Source organism: Vitis riparia, chromosome 17 (assembly GCF_004353265.1).
Source record: "Vitis riparia cultivar Riparia Gloire de Montpellier isolate 1030 chromosome 17, EGFV_Vit.rip_1.0, whole genome shotgun sequence".
Taxonomy (NCBI): domain Eukaryota; kingdom Viridiplantae; phylum Streptophyta; class Magnoliopsida; order Vitales; family Vitaceae; genus Vitis; species Vitis riparia.
Window position 1 is genome coordinate 14,702,902 of NC_048447.1, and position 23,382 is coordinate 14,726,283.

General features: G+C 36.6%; 2 protein-coding genes and 1 long non-coding RNA gene across 8 annotated transcripts; all 3 read right to left on the minus strand.

Moving 5' to 3' along the window:
• Window positions 1-1,898: 1,898 nt before the first annotated feature.
• On the minus strand, window positions 1,899-3,564 carry LOC117905227 (dof zinc finger protein DOF5.4). The gene has a single exon (XM_034818177.1). It carries the CDS (start codon window positions 3,093-3,095, stop codon window positions 2,217-2,219), a length of 879 nt encoding a protein of 292 aa, XP_034674068.1. The 5' UTR covers window positions 3,096-3,564; the 3' UTR covers window positions 1,899-2,216.
• Window positions 3,565-9,525: 5,961 nt separating this feature from the next.
• On the minus strand, window positions 9,526-10,542 carry LOC117905206. Its single transcript, XR_004649667.1, has 2 exons — window positions 9,819-10,542; window positions 9,526-9,731 (listed from the first exon to the last, which is right to left on the minus strand). It is a non-coding gene; the product is annotated as an uncharacterized LOC117905206 (long non-coding RNA).
• Window positions 10,543-11,664: 1,122 nt separating this feature from the next.
• On the minus strand, window positions 11,665-16,273 carry LOC117905082. Of its 6 annotated transcripts, none has more exons than XR_004649652.1 (4): window positions 16,046-16,273; window positions 14,654-15,616; window positions 12,253-12,292; window positions 11,665-11,993 (listed from the first exon to the last, which is right to left on the minus strand). XR_004649652.1 is itself a non-coding variant. In XM_034817974.1 (3 exons), the coding sequence occupies exon 2, from the start codon at window positions 15,578-15,580 to the stop codon at window positions 14,678-14,680; it is 903 nt and encodes a 300-aa protein (XP_034673865.1). In that variant the 5' UTR covers window positions 15,581-15,616; window positions 16,046-16,272; the 3' UTR covers window positions 11,665-11,993; window positions 14,654-14,677. The 6 variants fall into 6 exon arrangements, 4 of the variants coding, with proteins under 4 accessions (XP_034673865.1, XP_034673867.1, XP_034673866.1 ...); XR_004649653.1 differs by lacking the exon at window positions 12,253-12,292 and adding an exon at window positions 12,727-14,320; XM_034817974.1 differs by lacking the exon at window positions 12,253-12,292 and having other exon boundaries at window positions 16,046-16,272.
• Between the last annotated feature and the right edge of the window lie 7,109 nt (window positions 16,274-23,382).

Genomic DNA, 23,382 nt, shown 5'->3' on the forward strand with positions numbered 1-23,382 from the left:
ATTGCTCACGTCAAGATCAATGTTAAACTCTTACCTTTTGGCCACCCTGTACCGGATTCTATGGCACTGACTTGCAGTCATAGTCCATGCTGCTGCGCTGCTTGGCGACACACCATGGTCCAATGCCAACTTCATCCCTATTCATTCTTTCCCTCGGGGTCTTAGGCCCCTCCATATGTCACATCTTATCCAGGCTGCTTGAACCATTCCACAGGGTTGGCAAACATCACCCATTACTCCGGCCCCATCACCAGTGTAACAGTCCCGGGACCGGCGAACCCGGAGGTGGTGTGCTCTTGATTTTCACATGTATCATTAGAAGGTGGTTGATGGATTGTTCATAAGATTAAAGAGTGCATTTTGTGGATGGGGCTAACAACACATCCCATCCCCTTTTTCATATACATGTTGCCATTGCTAGTTGGTGGGAAATGAGAAATTCTCCACTCTAGTCTCAAGTCTTCTTCACCAACTTCCTAGACATTTTCTCTGCTTGGGCCATCACTCGCCTTTTGCGTTTGGGCCTTTTTGAAAGTTGGTTTCTCCCACTGCTTCTCTAATCCAAGCCCACTAAATTTTTCCTAGAATATTTTCTATTTAAGCTGAAATTATAGAAAAAAACAATTGAAATTAATTAAAATCTTTTTATCATGTTTATTTCCATATATGAAACTGGGTTTATAGGTTGCTCACATCTGAATCCAAGTCCAATCACCCTTAAATTGGACTAAAGTTTTTCCAAGGGTTCAATTTCCATTGGATCAACAAATTTGTACTGTAAATGATTGAATTAAATATCTATTCCTAATTTAATGTTTAAATATGCCCTTAATATGCACCAATTCCTGGTTAATTTTTCTTAGAGAATTTGGAAAAAAAAAATTTCAAACAATTGAAATAAAATTTGAATTGACACCATGGAAAGCAGCACAAGAAGCACCCCTACATAAGACTAGACAATTTTTAAATGAAAATGAATTAAATAAGATATAAGAGGCAGTTATTCATGAATGAGCAAAAAAGCAAACCTCCTCCAACTACCTAGAAATTTTGCAAAAGAAATGATGACAGGGCTGAAACTAAAGAGCAAAGAGGACTACACCCAAGTAGGAAGTAGGAACACTCCAAGCCCATACCCCTCAGTTTCTAGGGTACCCCTAAAATAGAGGAAGGAAGTGACACCACCCTTCCGAACTTGAAGCACGGAAGCTTGTTCTGGTTCTCACGCGGAATAGGATATTGATCCTCAAGACTCCGCAACGTCTCGAGTGCGCCTAGAAGACGGACGCCACCAAAGCACCAAATGCATGAGATGAGAGCCGAGACCACTTCTCACTTCTGCACATGCGGACGTGGAGCCCACGTGTCCACGTCATCGTCACCATCAGCATCACCACTACGGCACTGCCCTGCCCAGCACTCAATCCCCCCAGTTCATGACAAACCGACCCTCTTCCCCCACTATGCCCTCTTCCCACGTGTCTGCTTCCATTTGCGACAGTGACTCCACTCCATCACACCGACACGTGGAGTCATAATCACGCATGGGACTTGTCGCCACCCATGTGGCTCCCCACCACTCTCCCACACTCCCCTTCCCCATACTTTGCCATCCGTACACTCATCATTACCATCATCATTATCATCATCCCTCTCCCTTAACCACGACGTGGCGCTTTCTGAAGTTACTAGATCAAGCCTTTGACCGGCGTCTCAACCCCACTAATTAACATAGTAATCTAACCTTCTGTTAGCCCTTAAAATTTTCCAATGAATACATAACTCTCTCTAAAATTCTATATAAAGAAATTTGCAGCTCAGAGATTCTAGTATGTTGAAATTTCGGATGAATCGTCAAAATTTTAGGAGAGATTCAGGAAGTTAGGAAGCATCCAAACAAACAAAACACTCTATATTTTTCCTATATTTGATTAATTTAATTGGAAATACATTAGAAAGAAAAAAGGAAAACCCCAACAAGGGGGAAAAAAGGACACTAACATGAAAGTTAGTTGCAGATGAACATCAAGATCAAAGCCAAACACCTTCCAGAATCATCAAAATAAGACCCCAAAAAAAAAAAAATATCTGAAAAAAATTTACATAAGAGAACAGTCATATTCATCTTACTCTCTCTCTCAATTCCTTTTTTTTGTTTTTCTTTTTGAATCATTTCTTCAAATTTTCTTTGAGAGTTGTGGTTAAATGGTGAGAGGCTAGGGGAGATAGAGAGGGTGATCGTTATCGGACCATTGACTCTGAGTCCAGTAGCCTTGATCAACGTTTCCAGGAAGATCGAAGATACCTTGATCACCACTGGTCTGCCAATCCAACGATGGGAATCCGCCATGGTTTGACCTGTTCTGCAACGCTGATAACTCCACCTGAACAGTCTGATCAAGAAATCCCGCGGTGATCTCCTGCATCTTCAACTCATCGGACATCTTTTGCTGCTGCTGCTGTTGCCACTGTTGATTCTGATCAACTTGTTCTTGATATTTGAACGGTGAAATGTCGGAAATATTGAATCCAAGACCCGCTGGATCGTTCGACCCCGTCATCAAGCTGGTAAAGCTCCCGATCTCAGGGAAAATGTTACCGTCCGACGAGTGATCCAGCAACGTCGGCATCTCAAAATTTGGGTTTGGACTTTGGGAAGCGAAAAATCTCGATTCGCGAAAACCGACCAGCGTCGACGCGGCGTTCGAAGAGGGCGCCGACACCGCCTCCGTCGTGGCGGTCGTCGCCGCCGCGGTGGTGGTAGCGGTAAGGCTCGAGCTTTCGCTACTGGAATGAGAGTTCGATTTCCGCTCACGCGGAGCGTCGGACGACGACTTCGCCTTGGACCGCTTGGTCTTCCGGCAACCGCCTCCAACAGGAACATTACGGAGGACGCCCCCCTTGGTCCAGTACCGCCGACAGCTCTTGCAGAAATGGCGAGGCTGAGAGAGGTTGTAGTTGTTATAGTAGCAGAATTTAGTGTTGAGCGATTCACAGCGCGGACACTTCAAGGCCTGGTTCTGGTGCGGCCGCAGCCTCCGGTCACCTCCAAAGATCCGGCCTCCTCCAGCACCCATTGAATGTATATCTTGCATGTCGTTGAAACCCCCAGTAACCTCAAGAATCCCCACTAAACTCCAACTCTAAAGCAGTCGCCACAATTTGAAGAAAAAAGCTTAAAGTTTATGGTTTCGGAGACCCTCACCTCTCCGGCGAAATGGGGCACCAGTTCAGACTCCAGAGGGAAGTATCAACTCCACCCCCCTCTCTCTGTCTCTCTTTCTCTCTCTCTAAGAAACACTGGGTCTGTGAAAGCAAAATAGCTTCTAAAAACACTGACAAATATCCCCTGAATACCTTCCAACTCCTTCTATTTCTATTTTATGTTTTCCAACTTTAAAAAACTAAATAAACAAACAAATAAAAATGCTTAATGGAAGCCCAAATTACAAAACTAACCCTATAACACATGGAAATCACTGTGTCAGTGTTCGAGAGCAGCGAAATTACGAAACAGGGCCCAAAACGTGGATGGCTTGATAGGGATAGCTGCAAGGGTAAGCGAGGGGTGTAGGTTGTTAATTGTAATTTAGATTTGTGTAGTGTGTGAGAGAATTGAGCGAGGGGGTGGAGGTGGAGAAGGAGTCCATATAATTGGACAGTGGTGGACCGTACGTCCGTGGCAGAGGATCGAGCCGTCCATGTGGAACACGTGTAGGGCGGAGGAGGGGAGAGTGCAGTAGTCCACAAATCTGGTTGTCGACCTGTCGGCCACCTTATTTATCTAGGTGTCAGTTACAACTGGTAGGAGAGAGGCCACGTAGCGACCCGTGATTGGCGAGCTGTCTTACAGTGGAGGTTACTGTACGACCAAACCGACCTGATTCTGCGTAAATCAGGGATGTTGGTTTGTAAGGAATAGGATAAGGTGAGGAGGCCGGAAGCCGGAAACCGGAGGCCCCCCCTCTCCCCTTCTCTCTTCGTTCTCAGTTAGTTTTTTTCTTTTTAAATTATTATACACATATTCTTATATTCAGACATGATTTAATATTAGTGCAAGTAATCCAAGGGGTCAATTGAATTTGAATACACGTTGAAGGGCGGCTGTGCTCAGATTTCAACAACATTTTTGACTTTTTAGTGGACCATCAAAACCCTTCTTTAACGTCTTACACATTAAAAAAATTATTACCTAAAAAAGATTTGTTTTCTTACGTTTTTTTATTAAAAAGAAAAAAAAAAGATATAATTTGACTATGTTTTGTAAAGATATGATTTTATCAATTATAGATCATATATAGAGAGGAAAAGACATTAATCTCGGACGTGGAAAATGTCTTGTTACTCTAACCACCGTCACCGCCCTTTAAATTATGGCCACTGCCGTTGCACCTGAATATTTCAAAAATAATGATGCCACTTACGACTTTTAAGTCCATGCCCTTCACATTGAATTGAAACTTCATCATCATAATATTCAACACAAATGCATGAAAAATAAATAAATAAAATAAAATAAAATAAAAGCACCCAACATTGAACGAGAAATCTCAAATCTCCATTTTAATTTTTAATTTTAATTTTATTGCAAATGACTCAAATGGGATGTTGATTGTTGACGACTAGACGTTGGCAGCAATAATTTTTCAAAACCTACCTTCCTAGCCTCTATCGTAGCTGTACTAGAAAAAGAAAAAAAATTGTAGGTGACAGACCACTGTTTGGACATCTTAGGTTACAGAACTGTGGCTCTTGTCTGTAATCCTCAGTCTAATAATTTCAGACTGACCATCTTTTCCCGCACAGGAATTGCATTTTTATCTGCAAAGAGCAGTATTACAATTTTAAAAACTCCATTCTAGGAAATTTCGTATTTTCTTATCTAGGCTTTTCAAAAAGGAAAGTTCTGTTTTGTCAGCGACTAACCTTTCCGTTTGACCAAACATCAACACTGTAAATGGAATAAAATTTAGGTATGATTTGTAGGTTTTTAGTGTACATAAATAATGTTCATCTTTCGTTGTTGATTTACAAACGGTTTGTAAAATAATTTCGATTAGATGGGTATTAACTTATCATTGGACATTAGTTAGCTGGAAACCTGCTACACCTAACAATATTAATTGGATTGACCAAGGTACTTAAAGGATGATTAAGGTGCACCATTTATACCTCTAACGACCGAACCCACCGTTAATTTGTCTGACAATTGGAGTGAGGTGAGGTAGAAGAATATTGACTCTAACGATGATAATAATAATAATAATAATATAGTATAAGATTAATTCAACGTAACCTACCAAATTCATTTGAAAAAATTGACTATGGGAAATAGTTGGGCGGCCATGAGAACTTACTATTATCAAAATTATTCTTGTTTTAAAAAAAACAATCATGCCAAATATATTTTGATGCTAAATATGCGTGTGAGACCCGACTTAATGATCAAAGTACGTTTCACATGTTCGTGGTATTTGCTGTCTAGGTGGGACTGATCTTTCATTTCTGATTCAAATTAAGAAAATTTTTAAAAAAGGAGAGGAAGAAGAGGAAATGGTACCATCACCGTGCCCAAATGTCTAAGGACGACTTTAGGCTACGACTGTACGAGTCATATGATCCCACACCCACCCTCCAACCCCGTGCCTACCCATTTTTCTTGGCCATATAATGTATGATTTTGCAAAGGACGTGGGGTTCTGGCCCATGCATGATGGCAAATTAGTCTCGGCATTGACCATTCCAACGCAAAAAAACTGAGCATCCGTCCAGCCAGCCAGCCAGCCACCTTGTAGGCCTAACGCTGCAATATCCTTTGACTCCAAAAGGCTTAAATGAGATAGCACGAGGCTCAATTATCGACCGATGCAAACCCAATAATGGCGAATTGAAAAACAAAAACGAAAAAGAAATTATGTACCCTAAAACAAAATTAAACTCTTGTGTTTGTGGTTGATTGCGGTAGAAAGGCCCTGAAATTAAAGTGGGAAAGAAAAAAAAACAGAGGGAGAATTGATTTGATATAGATATGCGGAGAGTGAACAGGTAAGTGAAAGCAACATGTTCACATGCACATGGGCCGGTGGTGGGGGCCCAAATATTAGGTCTTCTGGTATTTGTCCACATCTCTAGAATTTTAGGTTGAACCTACAACTATATAAGTAGCTATCTCTTAGTTTGGAATTGAAGGCAATTTAGGTTATTATGGTGTGAGTGGATTTATATGGGCTCTCTCAATCCATAAAGATTGCAAAAGATATGGAGGTGGTGGTCTGCTTATGGGTCTTTCCCTCTTGTACCTTAATGGACGTCGCTTTCCTACACCACCAACTTTGGGCTCAGCCTCTACGGCCCAGTCGGTTGGACTGCAGACATCTCTTCAGTTTGGACCCCACCCATCATGTGCTCCCCCTGCCCCACCCACCCTTCTCTCCTCTCCTCAATCCATTATTACCTCCCCTTCTTCTCCTTCCCCATTTTTCCATTTTCTGCCGTCATAGACTTATTACAACAGACTTTTGGAATTTCTTATAATTTCTAATTCTATTTATTTTTTAACTTTAGTTATCAAATTTATAAATTTAAAATATTTTTAAAAATAATTCTAAAATAATAAAAAAATTCAAAACGTATCCTAAAACTATAATTTTAAAAAACGTTACTAAAAAATTAAAAATATTTATAAAATTACTATTGTTTAATTTTTTTAGTGACATACCCTTAAAAAAATCTTATTTTTTTAACTTCATGATAATGTTTTTAGCCTCAAGTTAATAAAAAGAGGAAGCCAATATTCAACATTTTAGGAAAATTTAAACCCCTAATTAGATATACTTCCCTTTATAAAAAAAGAAAAAATTGAGGGAAAAAAAAAATCAAATTCATTGAACCCGACAATTTTAGATTGAAGCCAAAAGAAGCCGTGGAGGCACGTTTCAATAAGGCCATGGTGCACATTTTTTCAATAGCACACTGACAAAGGGTGTCTAGGTTGGTCCCACCCACGCCTATTTAGACTCTGGACTCTACCCCCAAACCCACTTGGAAATGAATATTTATTTATTTATTTCAACCCATCAAAACAAAATAAATATAAATTCTTTGATACTGTAACTTGAAACACGTGAATAAACTAGGCATCGTGACAATATTATTTATTTAAGGATTTTTAATATTTTATACAAGTGAAAATCTATAGTCGATTATTTTAAAATTAATTGAGAATGTTGGTATCCTCTCCACCACAATTTGTTTTTACACTTGTGGACCGCCCGCTTTTGGAATTCAATTCAATTTTTAGTGGCCCGTGCTTATTTATCCTTATCTGTTTTTAGTATTCATTTTCTTTTTCACTTGACAAATGACAACTTTATCCTTTTTATCTTTAATATTATAATAATATAAATAATTCCAAACCATCATTCAAAATCCAAAATTTTGAACCATTTCAAAAAAGATTATTTGATTAAAAGAGTCTTTAAAAACTCAAAATTTAAAATTTAACTTTATCATTTTATGAATTTGGACAAAAATATTTTTACCATTTTCTAGTAAGAATAATTATTATTTTTTAAAACTTATATGTAAATACTTAAAATGACGAAAGACACTTATGTCAAAATTAAGTTTTAAAAAAAATATATAAGAATTATTAAATTTATAATTTGAAATTATTTTATCTTTTTTAAACAAATATTTTTAAAAAAAACAATATTCTATCTATTATAAAATTGCGAAGCTTTTAAAAAGGAGAAGGTAAGATAATGATAGTTTGATGCTTTTAATTTTAATCTTAAAATTAAAATTAAAATTAAAATCATTAATATTATAAAAGCTTTATATTTATAAAATTAATGTAACTGAAACGTAGGGGGAAATTTTGAAGATTGGAGACATAAAAACAAAGAAAATGACGGTGGGTGTGTTGGAGTAATGAGAGGGGAAAAGGAAAAGGAGACTTGGAGAGAGGCCGAAACAACAAAGAAGAATAAGAAACAGGGGATCCAAAGTAATCCTACAGCGGGTCGTATACGGCTGTACTATTAGTTGAGATGCCCCTCTCCACACTTCATTTGGTGGCCCACTGGCCCCCTGGCCCCCTGGCGCGCCCCCCACTCTAAAAATCATGCCGTTGTACCTTTCCTCATCCTTCCCCAAATGATAATTTTACCCAATTCCTCCCCTCAATTATACGCCCCCCATGCACATCCTAACCTACCCCCAAAATCTTCTCGAGCAGTCTTCTCCACTTTTACTTCATTTTCTCCACAAACAAACAAGCTTTGGAACCATCCATTTTGCTTCACCCTACCCTTCACTGTTACCCTTTAATCAGAGCCTGAATTCATGGTTTTACCAATAAACCAGCTGAAATTTTGATGACATGACTCGGATTGGGAGTTGGGGGGGCTCAAGATAGGGGCGGTGGGGCTCTGAAAGTAGACCTGAGATATATACATTGAGGGGGAGAGAGGGAGAGAAGATACAAAAAATGGATAGTGATGTGATTCTAATGAGCAACTTGACACAACTGCTTGTCACAAATTTGGTCCCCCTCTTGCCACAATATACCAACAAAATACAAATGATGTTTCGTTGTTTTTCCTTTGTTTTTGTTTTGTATCTTTTTTTCTTTTTTTTTTACAAGATTTTTACGTTAACACAGCATGAATGCCCAGATCTCCTAGTCACATCTAAACGATACTGCAATTACACATGAATACAAATCAATGGCTTCTTCTAAAACCACAATGTCTTATCACTGCTAATTGAGGTTAAGGCAAAGGGATTAATCAAGATTTCTACGCCACACCCGCTAATGTCGTGATTAATCATTCTAATTATGTCGACACTACGATCCATCCTGCCCATGCCCCACAAAGAATTGGGGTTCCCTGTTCTAGTGGCCTATGGTCCTAGCAAGACTACGAAACCAAAATATCTTCAAAAAGATCTTGCAAGTAGATATATTTGTACTATATGGATTGAGGGCATTCATGAACAAATATAGAATCTCTCCCAGAAACCACATTCAGAGGCTTAATCCTGGGAAATGAGATAGGAGATATGCCTCTAAAGGGTCAAGCTGTATTATCTGTAACTACAAAATGAGGCATGCTCCTAATCAACATCTTCACTTTCATCAGACACCTTCTTTGAACTTTGAACTTTGAACTAAGAACAGTTCAGAATTCAAATTATTTGATAGTGCAAGTTGAAGCATAGCAGATGAAGAACTCTGGTTTTTTTTTTTTTTTTTTTTTTTTTTTGTCTTAATTAAAATTTTCGGTTTTGGTAAAATGATATGTGTGAGTCTCTCAAATAAAGATAGCGGAAACCAGCAACCAACATGACATGGCCCATATGGAATCTGGAGTTAGGGACAGAAAGCTCCACATCAAGCACAACTTGACTTAATTATTGAGGTTGAGCTCTTACCTGTCACTTAATGGAGCCATGCCTTGCCACTATGAAACTTGTGAGCTTGATCCCAAGCTTAATCTACCAAAAATAAGTAAATAAAAATAATGAGAATGAGAATGATCCATGAGTTAGATGGAATAAAATTTTCCAACAGCTAGTACATGGCCTTAATAACAACATTGTTCTCTCCCAGCTAGAATTTATATTTATGAGCAGCAACACCCAGCAGTGATGAAGACAGACATAATCCCCATATTCAAGTATTGATTTCTGCACATGGGGGAGGGAAGAGGGGACTGTTCAACAACCTAATCAAATGATCGATAGGATTAAAAATGTTAGCCACACTGGTAGGAGCAAGTATTTAATTCAATGGAATTGGGGGGTGAGCCTACCACATGGTGGAAAGCCATTGTTAAACCATCCAGTAATGGTTTTGGTAGTCCTAGTAATGGCACCATGAGTCTCAACCAACATATGTACCTAACACATAACAAAAATGGGGAAACACAACATCACCATAGATGATGTTTTGATGCAGAAATGACTGCAGAGAGGCGTGTGCAAACACGGCAACCTCAGCAAAACCGAGCTTACATGCCTCTAGGTTACCTTAAATTTGCCAATCCTCTTTCCCATAAAACAAAGTGACTGCCTACCATTATTGTAAAATCAAACAAACACTCCAAACATGGCAGAAGAAGAGATCAGCATCACATGTCGGTAAACACATTTTTAACGCATGTGAAGAAGTCATGAAGCAAAGGGTACTTGGAAGTATATCTGTGTTCTGTTCATATGTCTATATTATCTGTCATAGACTCATAAATTGTACTAGAGGCAGCCATTCATAGACAAAATATGTAGTTCCACCTCAGAAAGAGGGCTTTGGCCAGTTGTTTAGTTACCTAAATTTGGTGCAACTGAGCTCCCTTTTGTCAAAGTGCCTCGTGAAGTCGATCTGCAGGAATGATTGGCTAGGCATTCACGTGATAAGCTTGGGGCGGTTGAGCTTAGTCCATATGTCTGTGCAATGACCAAAAGCAAATGTGAAAATGTAAAATGGGTAGTGAGCAGACATAGCATATCAATTAGTCATTTAATGGTATCAGAAGCCAATAAAAATAACAAGTCATACTAGTGTTAAGTCTTTATCTGCATCACAACAAACCACTCATGCCAAGGGTGTCATGTCTCCATATATATATATATATATATATATATATATATATAGAGAGAGAGAGAGAGAGAGAGAGAGAGAGAGAGAGAGAGAGATGTATGTATCATTATCGTTATCGTCTGTCTTCATTTGTATTGTCCTCTCCTTTCTTCCAAGTTCCATCACAATCTTGCCATTCACTTTCTTCTACATCTTTCCTTCCATCTCTTCTCACAATCCATTTGCTGATATTGTCCACAGATTGTTGTAGCATTTTCTCATATGGGTTTACTAGCTTTCCAACGACTTTTCCCCATCTTCCATTGGATAATTCCGTTGTCAGAAATGACTCAGTCCTGTAGCCAGTCAAATTCTGGAACCTTTGCTTTAGCTTCAACTGATATTTGATTATTTGGTTACAAACATAAAGTTCCACTGATTCATCCCACTTCCAATACGACAAAAATCAAACTAGACCCCAAGTTGATGATTCACAAATACATCTAGACCCAGGTCTTCTTTCTCTTCTGTTGACCCAGGGGCCTAATGAAGATTTATTTTAAGGAATTATGCTATTTTTGGATTTTAAATAGAATTCCTAAGTCCTGTGAACAGGGCATCCATGGTTATATTAGTCATTTTTATACGTCATAAACCAAGGAAATGACGCCAAGGGAAATCCTCCACAAGTGCATGTTACAATCAATTCTTGAAACTCAAAAAAGTGGGTTACTATGCTCGAACTGTTTAGGAAGTGTTTTCGAAATCAGTTTTCAAAAATAGTTTTTAACACAAAACAAAAATACGTTTCAAAATTTGAAATGCTATTCTATTTTTATATTTTTAAACAATCCTTAAAAGTAACTTTCATATATATTATTTTATTTTAGTATAATTATTTTTTAAAACAACCCTAAAAAAAGAAGTGAAAACAAATAAAACATGTTCTTAGAAAATATCATCTTGTGCTTTCAAAAACAGAAAACTATTTTATGATAAAAGGTTCTTAAAAACAAGAAACTATTTTCCAAAATAGCTTTCAAGCATACCCCTAGTCTCTTCCAAAAACTGATGTCCTGCACTTTTGGAAGGCGTAATGAACAGCCTGCTTTTGAACAATCACATTCGAATGAGCGTTTTGGTAACAAGTTGTAAGCAACCCAAGACTTGTTGAATTTGGGCGTCTTTCCTATATACCGAAATTTTGATTACAGGAGAATAAATTGCCTTGTTCCTTTGATTACCAATCATAACAAATACAGGGTTTAGGCCAAGTATCATCAGCTCATATTCTTGATTTCATGCTGTATTAGATCAAACATTCACTTGAACGAAAGCTGCTGTGTAGCTGATGCCCCATCCTCCAAGAAAGTCATCAATTTATGAACACAGTTCTTTGACAGGATCTCCTCTGCAAAATTCAAATTGAGATCAAGCAATTCATAATAAAATTTATCCCTTGCAGGGTTCTGTGCAGCATCACCAGAAAAATGAGGCATTTCAAGATTATCTCAAGTCTAAGATTGATTCAGGAGACCAGCTCCTTGGACATTGATAAACACCACATAGACTAATTAACTAGAGTTCTATGCATTTTGATTGTCTAAATGATGGAATTTCCATGCAATTCCCGATAATGATATATATTGCTAGGAAAAATATCAATATACCTGGTGGATCATCGATTTCTACAAAATTCAACATAACCACCTGCAAGCCAGATGGAAGGAGCATAAAATAATGGAAAAGAAAAAGATAAAAAAACTTGAGGCCTTGCTTCAGAGTGCTGGTAGTGCAATCCATCTAGCATTCGCTTATATCATCCAAGAACCAGGGGAGAAAGAAGGAAGATGGGTAGAAGTATCATAGTTGTTTATTTCACAATCATAAATTTTTAGAAGGATCAGCTCCAGGAAGCAAGTTGAATATAAAAGGTTTTCTATGCCAACCATCCATGGTAATTTAGTCTAATTCCTTCTGAATAAGTGTCTGGATGCAGATGTATTTAACCCGACTTTTTTTTCTTTTTCTTTCCAGTAAGTGCCTAAAATTATTATAACAAGAAATGGATGTAAATTCTTAATGAAATTTAATACATTGCAGAAGAAAGAACCTTAAGAAGGATGAAATTTTAGAAAACCAACCATCTACTTTGCTTAGAAGATGAGGAGCATCCAGCAAGTTGCAATAGATGAATTCTATCGAACAGAAAGAGAAATAAGAAAGGGCAATCCCCCTGCATGTACAGGGTATGCAGAAAATATTCAAGAAACAAAATTACAAGAAGAAAATGAATATCCAAGAATCCAAGAACTTCAATCTTTTAAATATCTCCAACCCCAAAAACCCAATAATACAGAGAGTAATTCAAATCTTCTAATCTAACTCTCTAATTCACTTCCCCAAACAGACATGTAACATAACTGCACTGATTTTACAGAAAGTTTACAGTGTGTGCATACCATGAGGTCATAGAGGACAGCATAGACCACCATAAATGTTTATAACAGCTCTTAAAACCAAAGTTCGTTGAGGAAACTCAAGGCCACTGGCCACTAGACCAAGGATCAAAAACACAAACCCTATACCTATACAACCAGCAGAGGAGGTTTAAATGAGTAAATACCCCAACATTCATAAAAAGTCTTTATATATAGAAAATAAAATAAAAAGAGTATCCTCCCCAACATATAGCTACCACCATGGATCAAAAATGAAAGCCTTGTCTATATATAACCAATAGAGGAAGTCTAACACAGTAACACTAAAATTAATTTTGAGTCTTGAAGGAGAAAAAAGAGTGTTCTCTGTCCACAACTTAGAGCATCCCTCCATACCAAACTCTGATATGGGGGCAAAACCACAAATGGGTCAGGATATAGGCGTACTACTATGGATATGAAATTGATGCAATGGTAATGGAAGAGGCACCTATAAGAAGAACTTTACTCATTTGAGTATTTTAAGAACACTTTTAAACATTAAAAATGCCATACTGAGATATGCATTGAACAGCACTCTTGTGTCCATTTTGCATTGCATGTTAAGTTTGTACACCCCATTAAAATCTACATATTTGTTGCTTCTTGCTTAAGTGTTTTGAGTTTTTTATTAATATTAATTTTGATTGTAAAACACATAATTGAAAAACGTCATTGGCTGCTTAAGTGAGGACACCCATCAAGCTAGCACAGTGTAGTAGGAAACCTAAAATTTTGTTAAAGAACAAATTTTATTGTGATACATGGAACCACATCACTTTATCAGTATGAAACCTTCTTATAAGGGATGACAACTGATTTAGGACAGAAAAAGGATAACAGAAAGATATGAGACCTTCTACCAGACTGAGAATCGGAACTCATAGGTTTTCCTCTAAGGTACCAGTAAGACATATTGCAACATAGCAGGACAATGTCATTCGGACTCTTATTAGGACCACCAGAGAGGCCTCATTACTGATTAGCAATTGATGTGTTCAATATTTTTACTGACTAGCAAGCTGCTAACTGATCCATTTGTTCACAGACAGCAAGAATTCAAGAAGAATGAGCCCCCATTGATCCAATAGCAGGTATAAATAAATAAAAAATCTAATTTGTATAAATATCAACTGCCATCATAAAGGAATATGCTAACAAAAGCAGCTTTCCTTGTTGCAAAATCAAGCGGTCTTAACTGACAATTATATGGCAACAGACTCATCACTGGACCACAAAAGAGAAGAGGTTAATCCACCTATCATGTCAATAAAAAAGGATTATCAAGACAACAGGTTAATACATAATGGCCGCAAAAGTGAATTATGATTCTTTCATAAGCTGCTAACAAAAAATGTTGATGGTACAAAATCATGGTCCAGAGTTTCTCAAAGTTGATGAAATTGAAGGGTGAACAAGGAACAGTAAGGAAGATCCACTAATGAAAAAAAAAACACAGGAAAACTGTCTTATCTCGTTGATAAGCTTTTTAAAAAATGACAAAAGGCAAAAAGAAACATATAAAGTTCGAAAATTTACATACACATCTCTGACTTTTGCTTCACAAAAGACCTGGTAGGGGCAAGATTACCTATATGTTCTGTTCATTAATTTGTCAAGCAGAAATTCCCCCTCCTCCTTCCTTTAATTGCTGAATTGCAGTGTACAACTTCCGACGAGGCCCAATAGAAAGAACACCCATCTCTTTGAGGTCTTCAAAAGTAAGTAATGGCAAAGCTTCCTCATCCACCTCGTGCATTTCAAAAACACCGGCATACTTACCAAACCCTATATCTTCCAACCATCCCCTAACACTATTTACATTACTGCCTCCAATTGTCATCTTATCACATTCACCACTAGATTTAGGAAAGCCGTTATTCACTTCATACCAAGCATCTTCCTTCCAAGACTCACTAGGATTGTGTTGGGGCAAATTGGGTTCATCCATATCATTCTCGCAAGCTTCTTTGCTCATACCTGAAGTTTCATGATCTGAATAGCTCTTAAAACCATCAATGGGGTCAAGATCAGAGAACTCATTCAATGTGAATCCAGCAAACTCCTTCCCTCCATATTCCTTCCCATCTTCACTACTGAATTCAGGACTAAGTTTAGAACCCCAAACACTACCAAAAACACTATTGTTACCTCCAGTGCTCCTTACTCGTCGCTTCATCAGCCGACATTTCCGGGTTATCTTCCCAAAATTCAGTTCAGACTTAGTCATATCAATTTCGTCTGAGCTGACTAACTCAAAACCTGATTTGGAAGAGTTAGGGTTCTTATTCTCTCTGTTCTGCTGTAAATCAGCTGTAACCCTAGGAGAGACTCCAGGATCTGAAAACCCATAACCAGAGTTACACTCAGTTTCCATAGGGTTCACAAGGTCATGTTTCCATCTCTTGTGAGTTTTCTGGGAAGAGCCAGATGCAAAAGCTGCAGAAACATCTCCAATCTCCCCCAACCTAACATTTGGCCGCCTCTGTCTTTTTGAATTCATACCAAGAACCAACATTCTCACAAACCCTAAAACTTAAAGCCTGAAAAAACCCTAGATAGAAAAAAACCCAGAAATAATATTTCAGAATCAACGAAAGAACAAACTTAATCACAGAAAAAAAAAATAGTAACAATAACAAAACCCATATGAAAACATCTACAACATTTTGAATTCATGCTACAAACCAACATTTTCACAAACCCTAGAATTCAAAACTTGATCAAAACCCTTGAAACACAAACTCCATTTACAATATCCCAGAATCAGCAAAAAAAAACCACAATAACAGAAACAATTAGCAGACCCAAAATAAAAAAACCCCTAAAACAACTAAAAATTCTTTACAAAACCGATGAAAAGAAAAATCCCAACTCAATTAGAAGAAAAAAAAAATCCAAAACAAGCAAGAATCCGTATTTAACAGATGCAAAACCAAAATAATACCCAGATACAGTTAAGGAAAAAGGAGAAGAAACGAACCTTCTGAGACAGTAACAGTTGCAGCACGCATTGAACTTGTGCATGTTTTCCTAAATTGGAACACTGATGGGTGAGCTTTTTCAAACCCACAGAGATTTATTGTTTGGGGGTGCTTTTGGCGACAAAACAAAAGGAGTGAAGCGAAACTACAGGTGGGTTTTCCGCACCGTGTCTGCGTGCAAAGAAAAGATGTGGGCGAGAATGAGAAATGGACATCACATTCCCGGGTGTGATTGAGACATTTTCAAGAACCATGGGAGTTAAATCCAATTTAAAGAAATCACGGGAAAGATCGAGTGCTTCTCGTGTCTAAACGCAGGCGCGCGTCCTGCTCGCCACGTCATGTGCCAGTTATGCTGTAGCCACGTGGCATGAGATGGATGGAGAGAACAGGTATTTGTAAGGGGTGATGAGCAGAGGATGGGTTGTTGGAGGCTGTGGGCCCCGGGAGGAGGCGGTTTCTTGCTGTAATTTGGGTCTTTTTAAAATAAAAATAAAAAAATAAGTCGGAAAGGAAAAGGAAGATTCTAGAAACAGCTAAGACGAAGGCATTGATTTAATCCTTTGTATCCACAACAATCGTATTTATTATTAAAGAATGAAATTATCCTTTGCTAAGGAGAATGTTATAAGAATCTTATTAATAGCTTAAATAAGATTCCCATGTTTGTCCAAAAAAACAACCTTGAAAATGATGGGTCTCAATAACACGACATCAATGGTTGCATAATCCATTCCTATAAATTAAGAGAAAAAGAAAATGGAATAAACAAAAGTTGAATTTATTAATTAAAAAATATATATATGTATACAATCTTCTACGATGAATCTTGTATAAAAGGATATTCTCTTATATGATATTTTCTATCTTAATTTAAGAGAAAAACGTGCGTGCAAATTTGAGTTAAAAATTTATTCAAAAGTCATAAACAATGTGTTTTCTTTACTTTTATTTTTTAAACACGAGATAGTGTAGAAGTACAAAAATAATTGTAATCAAGTATGATTTCAATGTCCTTTGATCTACATTAACAATTATTTTGTCTCTACTAGTTTCATTTTCGTGTTCTTCAATGGGCGTGTCTTCATTTGTAACTGGTTTTATATTAAGCTCTATATCATTTTCTCATTAATTAATTCTTCATGAGTTTTTTACTTGACAAATTTTATGAAGTTCACGATGCATTCCTTAGGAGCAAATTTTATGAAGTCAAAGTTAATTCAATCCTAGTATACACCTAAGAGAGAGGTGAATAAAGTGTTGGTCAAATTTGAATTTAAAAAAAAATTAATGCAAATGATAGCACTTGAAGTAGTAACAATGAAAATAAACAAAGAATGGGAGAAAAATATATAAACAAGATTTTTATAGTGATTCAGCAATAGTCTCCTTGTTTTTTCCTAAGATTAAGGCCCTTTCATTAAACTAAGGACTTCTTCAATCAAAGCCCTTCAATCTTTCTTATACAATAGCACTTGAAGCAATGGCGATGAAAGTAAATAAATAAGAGGAGAAAGATATGCAAACATAGTTTGTATGTTGGTTCAACAATCGCCTATTTTCCAGTATGAAGACTCCTCTATTAAACTAAAAACTTATTCAATCAATGCCCTTTAATCCCTCTTATAGACTTATACTTTGATTCAAGGTTCCAATTGACCTTTATAGGCTCTAAGTGATCCCTCAAACTTAACCAAGGAGTACAACCTCTGGAGTACAAATCTAAGAGATAGTTAGGATCAAAGGTGCATTAAATGATTTTTGCAAATTTGGAGTATGTGTTTTTAAAGATTGAAGTGAAACCTCTTCATGAATGATATAAATGAGTATAAAGAGCCTTAAATATAAGTTCACTGTTGAAACTAACCATTAAGCACAAGTTATAGTTCAACTGATCAATCATTTTCTAGATGTTATAGAGTTATAGATTATTATTGGAGAATCATTAATTAATTGGTACCTTAATTGATTTGAGGTCTTCCTTAGTCGGTATTACAACCAATCGAGGTATTTTTTAACTTGTGGTATGTTGAGTACATCTTCAACCAAGGCTTTGATACCATTTGTTGAGTATGCGGAAGCTTTGATACTTTTTTATGTACAAACAAAAGCGTCAATGTAAACATATTAAAGAAAGAATACAAAAAATAAAGAAAATCATACAAAAGGTATACGCGGTTTTAACGTGATTAGACCAATCATGTCTACCTTTACAGATGAGAAAGAAAATTCCACTATATGATAAAGAATAATATAGAGGACAAATATATATATATATATATATATATATATATACTACTACTAGGTCTCTTTGTATCTCTATCCTGAACCATGAGTCATTTTACTCCACTAAGTGTCTCTTTCTTCATCACATCCATACCTTAATGAGCCTTTTACTCCACTAGGCATATCTCACCCTTCCTCATATCTCTATCCTATTTTTCTTTCTTTCTCACACATATAACTTTTTTCCTTTTATAACCTAGAATATTTATATTTATAGAGATATCCCCACTATATTTCCTTATTCTATAAGGAATCTAATTGCAATCGCATATAAACTTAAGAAATATTCCATATAATACCCTTTTACCAAAAAAAAAAAAAGTATATTATAAATAGGAATTTGAGACACCTCTCTAACAATCTCTACCTTAAATCAAATTTTATCATGTCAATCTTTGATCTCTTCATGATCTACGATTTCCTTGTTCACTCTCTTCATGTGTCACTATTCCCTTTGTGCATCACATCTTTATGGCACGCCACAATCTTCTTATATCACTAATGATAGAAAACTTGACTCTGCCTTTAACTATAATTCTTTTTGTAATCTTCTTTTATGCTCTAATCTTTTTGTTTTTCTCAAAATCTCTAAATAAGGTTCTCCAAGACATCCTTAATCAAGAATCTTCTAGGCATCTTCAACAAAGACTTTAATACCACTTGTTGAGTACATCTTCAACTAAGGATCCGATACCCACTTATTAAGCATACGAAACTTCTGATATTTCTTGTTGAACCAACGGAAGTGTCAATGTAAACATATTAAAGGAATAACACACAAAATAAAGAAAACCACGCAAAAGATACACGAGATTTTAACATGGTTCAGCCAATCATGCCTACCTTCATTGATAAAAGAGAGCATTCCATTATATGATAGAGAATATTACCAAAGACAAAAAAAATAGATACAACTACTAGGTTCCTTTGTATCTCTACCTTGAACCATGAGTCATTTTGTTCCACTAGGTGTCTTTTTTTCCTCACATCTACACCCTAGTGAGCCTTTTCACTTTATCATACATCTCTGATTCTTCTTCATATCTCTATCTCATCTCTCTCTAATAATTTATTCTCTTATGACCTAGAATATTTATAAAAATATTCTCACTAGTTTTCCTTATTTTATAAGAAATCTAATTACAATCACATATAAACTTAATAAATATTTTATATAATATTCTTTTTGAAAAAAAAAATTATATTCTAAATAGGTTTTTGAGACATCTCCCCAACATGGTGCAACTGGTAACCACTATCAAAATCCATTTATTCTCTTGCTCAACTAGGCGATCAAAAAATACCTCATTAACTATTCCAATTGTGAAAACAGAATTTAAAGTTTCCTTTAAAATTTTGAAAAAACTTAAAATTTATCAAAAAGAGTTTCCCTACATATTTTGTTTTCTAAATTATCCCTTAAATCATTTTATGAGAAAATTAGCTTTCAATCAGTGTCATTAAAGCCTAAAAGGTTTTCTAAATTGTTTAGAGTATAACTTAGTTGATTCCCCAACTTTTTAAGGCTTAAAATTTGCAAAATTGTAAAATTGGAACATTGAACCACCCAATCGATCAATCAATTGATTAGGGTTTTGAAAGTAAGACTGGCGGTGAAAACTAGTCTCACAATCGATTAAGGGGACCCTTGACTAATTAAGATATCAATCCATCAATACTACAACAGATTGAGCAATCTAACCCTCTGATGATCATTTACAAATCCTAACTATTAGTTAGTAGTTGATTGATTAGTCGACCAATTAAACTAAAATTCTGTCTAATGGCTAATTCAATGTCAAACTCCTATTTAAAGCTCTTGGAATTCATTTATAAGGTTACCCACTCCTAAAAATCATTTATACATTGCATTAAAAAACTTTCATTGTTTTCATTGAGTACACCTACACTTGAACTTGCAAATTTTGATTGGTTCATATTTGATCCTAGTTTTTTATTTGTATCTAAGTTTCATTGTAATATAAGAGTTGAAAAACCAAATGATCCATCTCTTGCATCTTGTTTAAGGATTAGTTTAAGTGTGAGGAATCACTTAAGGCATTGTAAAGGTCTATTTTAGCAATGCATTCAATATATGGCGCTAGACCAGTTCGATGTGGCTTTTCCAATTTGCATTCACTATGGGTGCTTTCTTAACTTACTTTAGTTGTAGTAAACATCTACCTCATAATTTCCCCATGTTGGAGAATGATATGGGCATGGGACCTTCCCCTTTTTCTATTCTACTTTCTAGAATTGGCAATGTACTTCATTTAAGCCCACCTCACTCAGTATAGTATGGCATATGCATCATGACGATGAAGCATTGTTTTTTTTTCTTTTTTCAAGTGGTAGTCTTCATTCCCTTCAAACAATAACCATTTAGTCTATAGTAAAATCTAGATCGGTAGCCTCTCATCTCGATCTTTTTTAAAGGTCAATTGAATCAAAAGAAAGTTGGTAGTGTGTTGCTTACTCAATGTCTATTTCTCAAGTCCTACAAGTTTACTAATGAGAACTATCAAATGGTCATATCTTCTTTTACGAAAAATGTAGATGAACTAAACTAAACTAAACTAACTTAAAACTAAGTAATAGATAGAACAAAGTATACTAAAGAATTACTTAAGTGAAAGTCTTCACTATCTGTGCAAATTCACAATTGATAAACCAATTTATTCCAAGTTAAACAAATACCTTTTGCTATTTAGTCTTTCTCTCTACTTGATCTTTGACCACCCTTCCTACAATCCCACGTAGGCCTAGTCATGTTTTCTTGCTATCCATCTTAAGAAAAGAAACAAAAATGAAGATTAGGCAAAACACCTAAAACATCCAAAATTGAAAAGAATAAACAACTATATTATTGGGAAGTATTACACCTAAAATATCTCAACTATGAGGCTCTTATCTTGAGCAAGACCTGAACTCATCGATCCATGGTTTAGATGATTCTAAATGTACTTAGGTAAAGATGATTGATCTCCAAGATGTTCCACTAACTCAAGTATCTGATTGATTAATAATTCCATTGTTGACTCTATGAGCATTGGTGTAGACCTTCCATCTTATCATGGTTATCTAGACATTAACCTATTTACTTTCAAACCTTTGAATCTAAGTGTATAAGGAGCTGAGGGTTTTGGTTGAAGAAAGTTTTGGATTAGTGAAATGAGTTTCAAGTTTGAGAGAAAGTAAGAGAGTAAACATAGGCAATTAGTAAATCACAATAAAAATCGTGATTGCATTTCTTTCTCCTTTCTATTTACTTCTCTTGTTATTAAATTGCTAATTATAATTTACACTATAATTTTTTCAAAAATTGTAAAATTAAACCAATACTCAATTTACCACCCTCTATAGTGTTCACCATAGGTTGGATTAACTAGTCTTTAAACTTCATTGCAAAATCCTGCTTCGTTTGAACTATTTTATATCTAGATGTATGGGGCCCTTCTCTAATAGCATCTCGTGATCATTTTTGACTTTATGTTTTATTAACAAAAATCAAAAGCCCTTCCCACCTTTTGACAATTCAAATTAGTGATTGAAAATTCTTTCAACACTCCAATTATTTCCATATATAGAGGTGGAGAGTATCAAAAACTCAAATTTCTTGCAATCTCAAACGCCTCCACACACTCCTAAGCATAATGGATTTGTCCAATGATGACATTATCATGTCATTGAAAACGAATTTAGTCCTCCACGTATTGATTGGCCTATTGTCTCATCATGGCTTCATCATCCTACACTTCATGCAGCAATCCACTTTCACGTTCTTCCTACACATCACTCCTTGCCTATGATAGGTGTTATCGCTACCAAGTCCACTCTGCCACCTAACTCACTTTATGAATCTGAAACTACTGCTCTCCAATTCTAATATGTGAGCCTGCCACTCAACCACAGCAACGGACCCACTGCATGACTACTCATTCTCAGAATAACATTTTCAAGCCCAAGCAACTCCATCTCTCCGCCAAACATCCAATTGCTAAGGCCATAGAACCAACTTCAAGTCACTCAAGCACTGAAATTGCCAGAATGGCAAGCTACCATGTCTCAAGTGTTTGATGCTCCTATGCGGAAATACTTGGGAACTTGTTCTTTTTAGTTCTGCTCAAAATCTGATTGGATGTGAGTGGGTGTTTCGTGTCGAATGGCATCCCGACAGTGAAACCCACTTAGGGATGAAGCACCAATGACTTCCACTTTGTTCATGACAAAGTTTCAATTGGCCAGCTTAGTCTCTCATGTTTCCAACAAAGAGCACTTTGCTAGTGTTCTTACCAAATCTTTACCCAAGCAACAACTATAATTTATTCTATCCAAGATTAGTGTCTCTGATGCAAGCACCATCTTATAGGAGCATATGAGAAAATCTCAATCCAGCAAATCTTGCAAAAATCAATTCAATCAAATCAACTAATTTTACTAATTATAGTGTTGAGGGCTCGCGTTACTAGGACCACTACAGATGCCAGATGGACACGCCTACTCAACTGAGGATGATACTTCCTTCATTTGACTTGCAAAAGATGGCCAGACAGGGGGTCCGGACACACCCTCCGATAGTTTTGTTAGCTTTTTGCTCTAACATTTTGATCTTCTCACTTGGGCCCTCCTCTTTAGGAAAAAATGATTAACTTCTTTTACTGTGTGAGAGTCTTTTATAATGTCAGGAGCTTTGTCCCCTTTAATGGTGGGAAGACTTTTTGGCTTGTCATGATGGTGTTAAGATAGTGGCAGAGCCATCATTATCCTACAAGCAACTGTCAGAGATTATGGGAGGGATGACTTGCTGTCATCCTTGTCTTTTCGCTCTGCAGGCGGTGCGGTGCAGGTCGTGACAGGTTGCCTGAAGTGACCCAAGAGGGTCCCGTCGAGCATGCTTTTAGTAGTATGAATAATGATGGCCCACGAAACGCGGTCAAGAGTCCGGACAGGACGTCTGAACAAGGGAGGTGTGGATAGCATGCCAGTCCCATGGTCATCCGGATGAAGAGTTGAGAGTGTCACGTGTCCAATGGAGGAGTGCTCTGTGAGG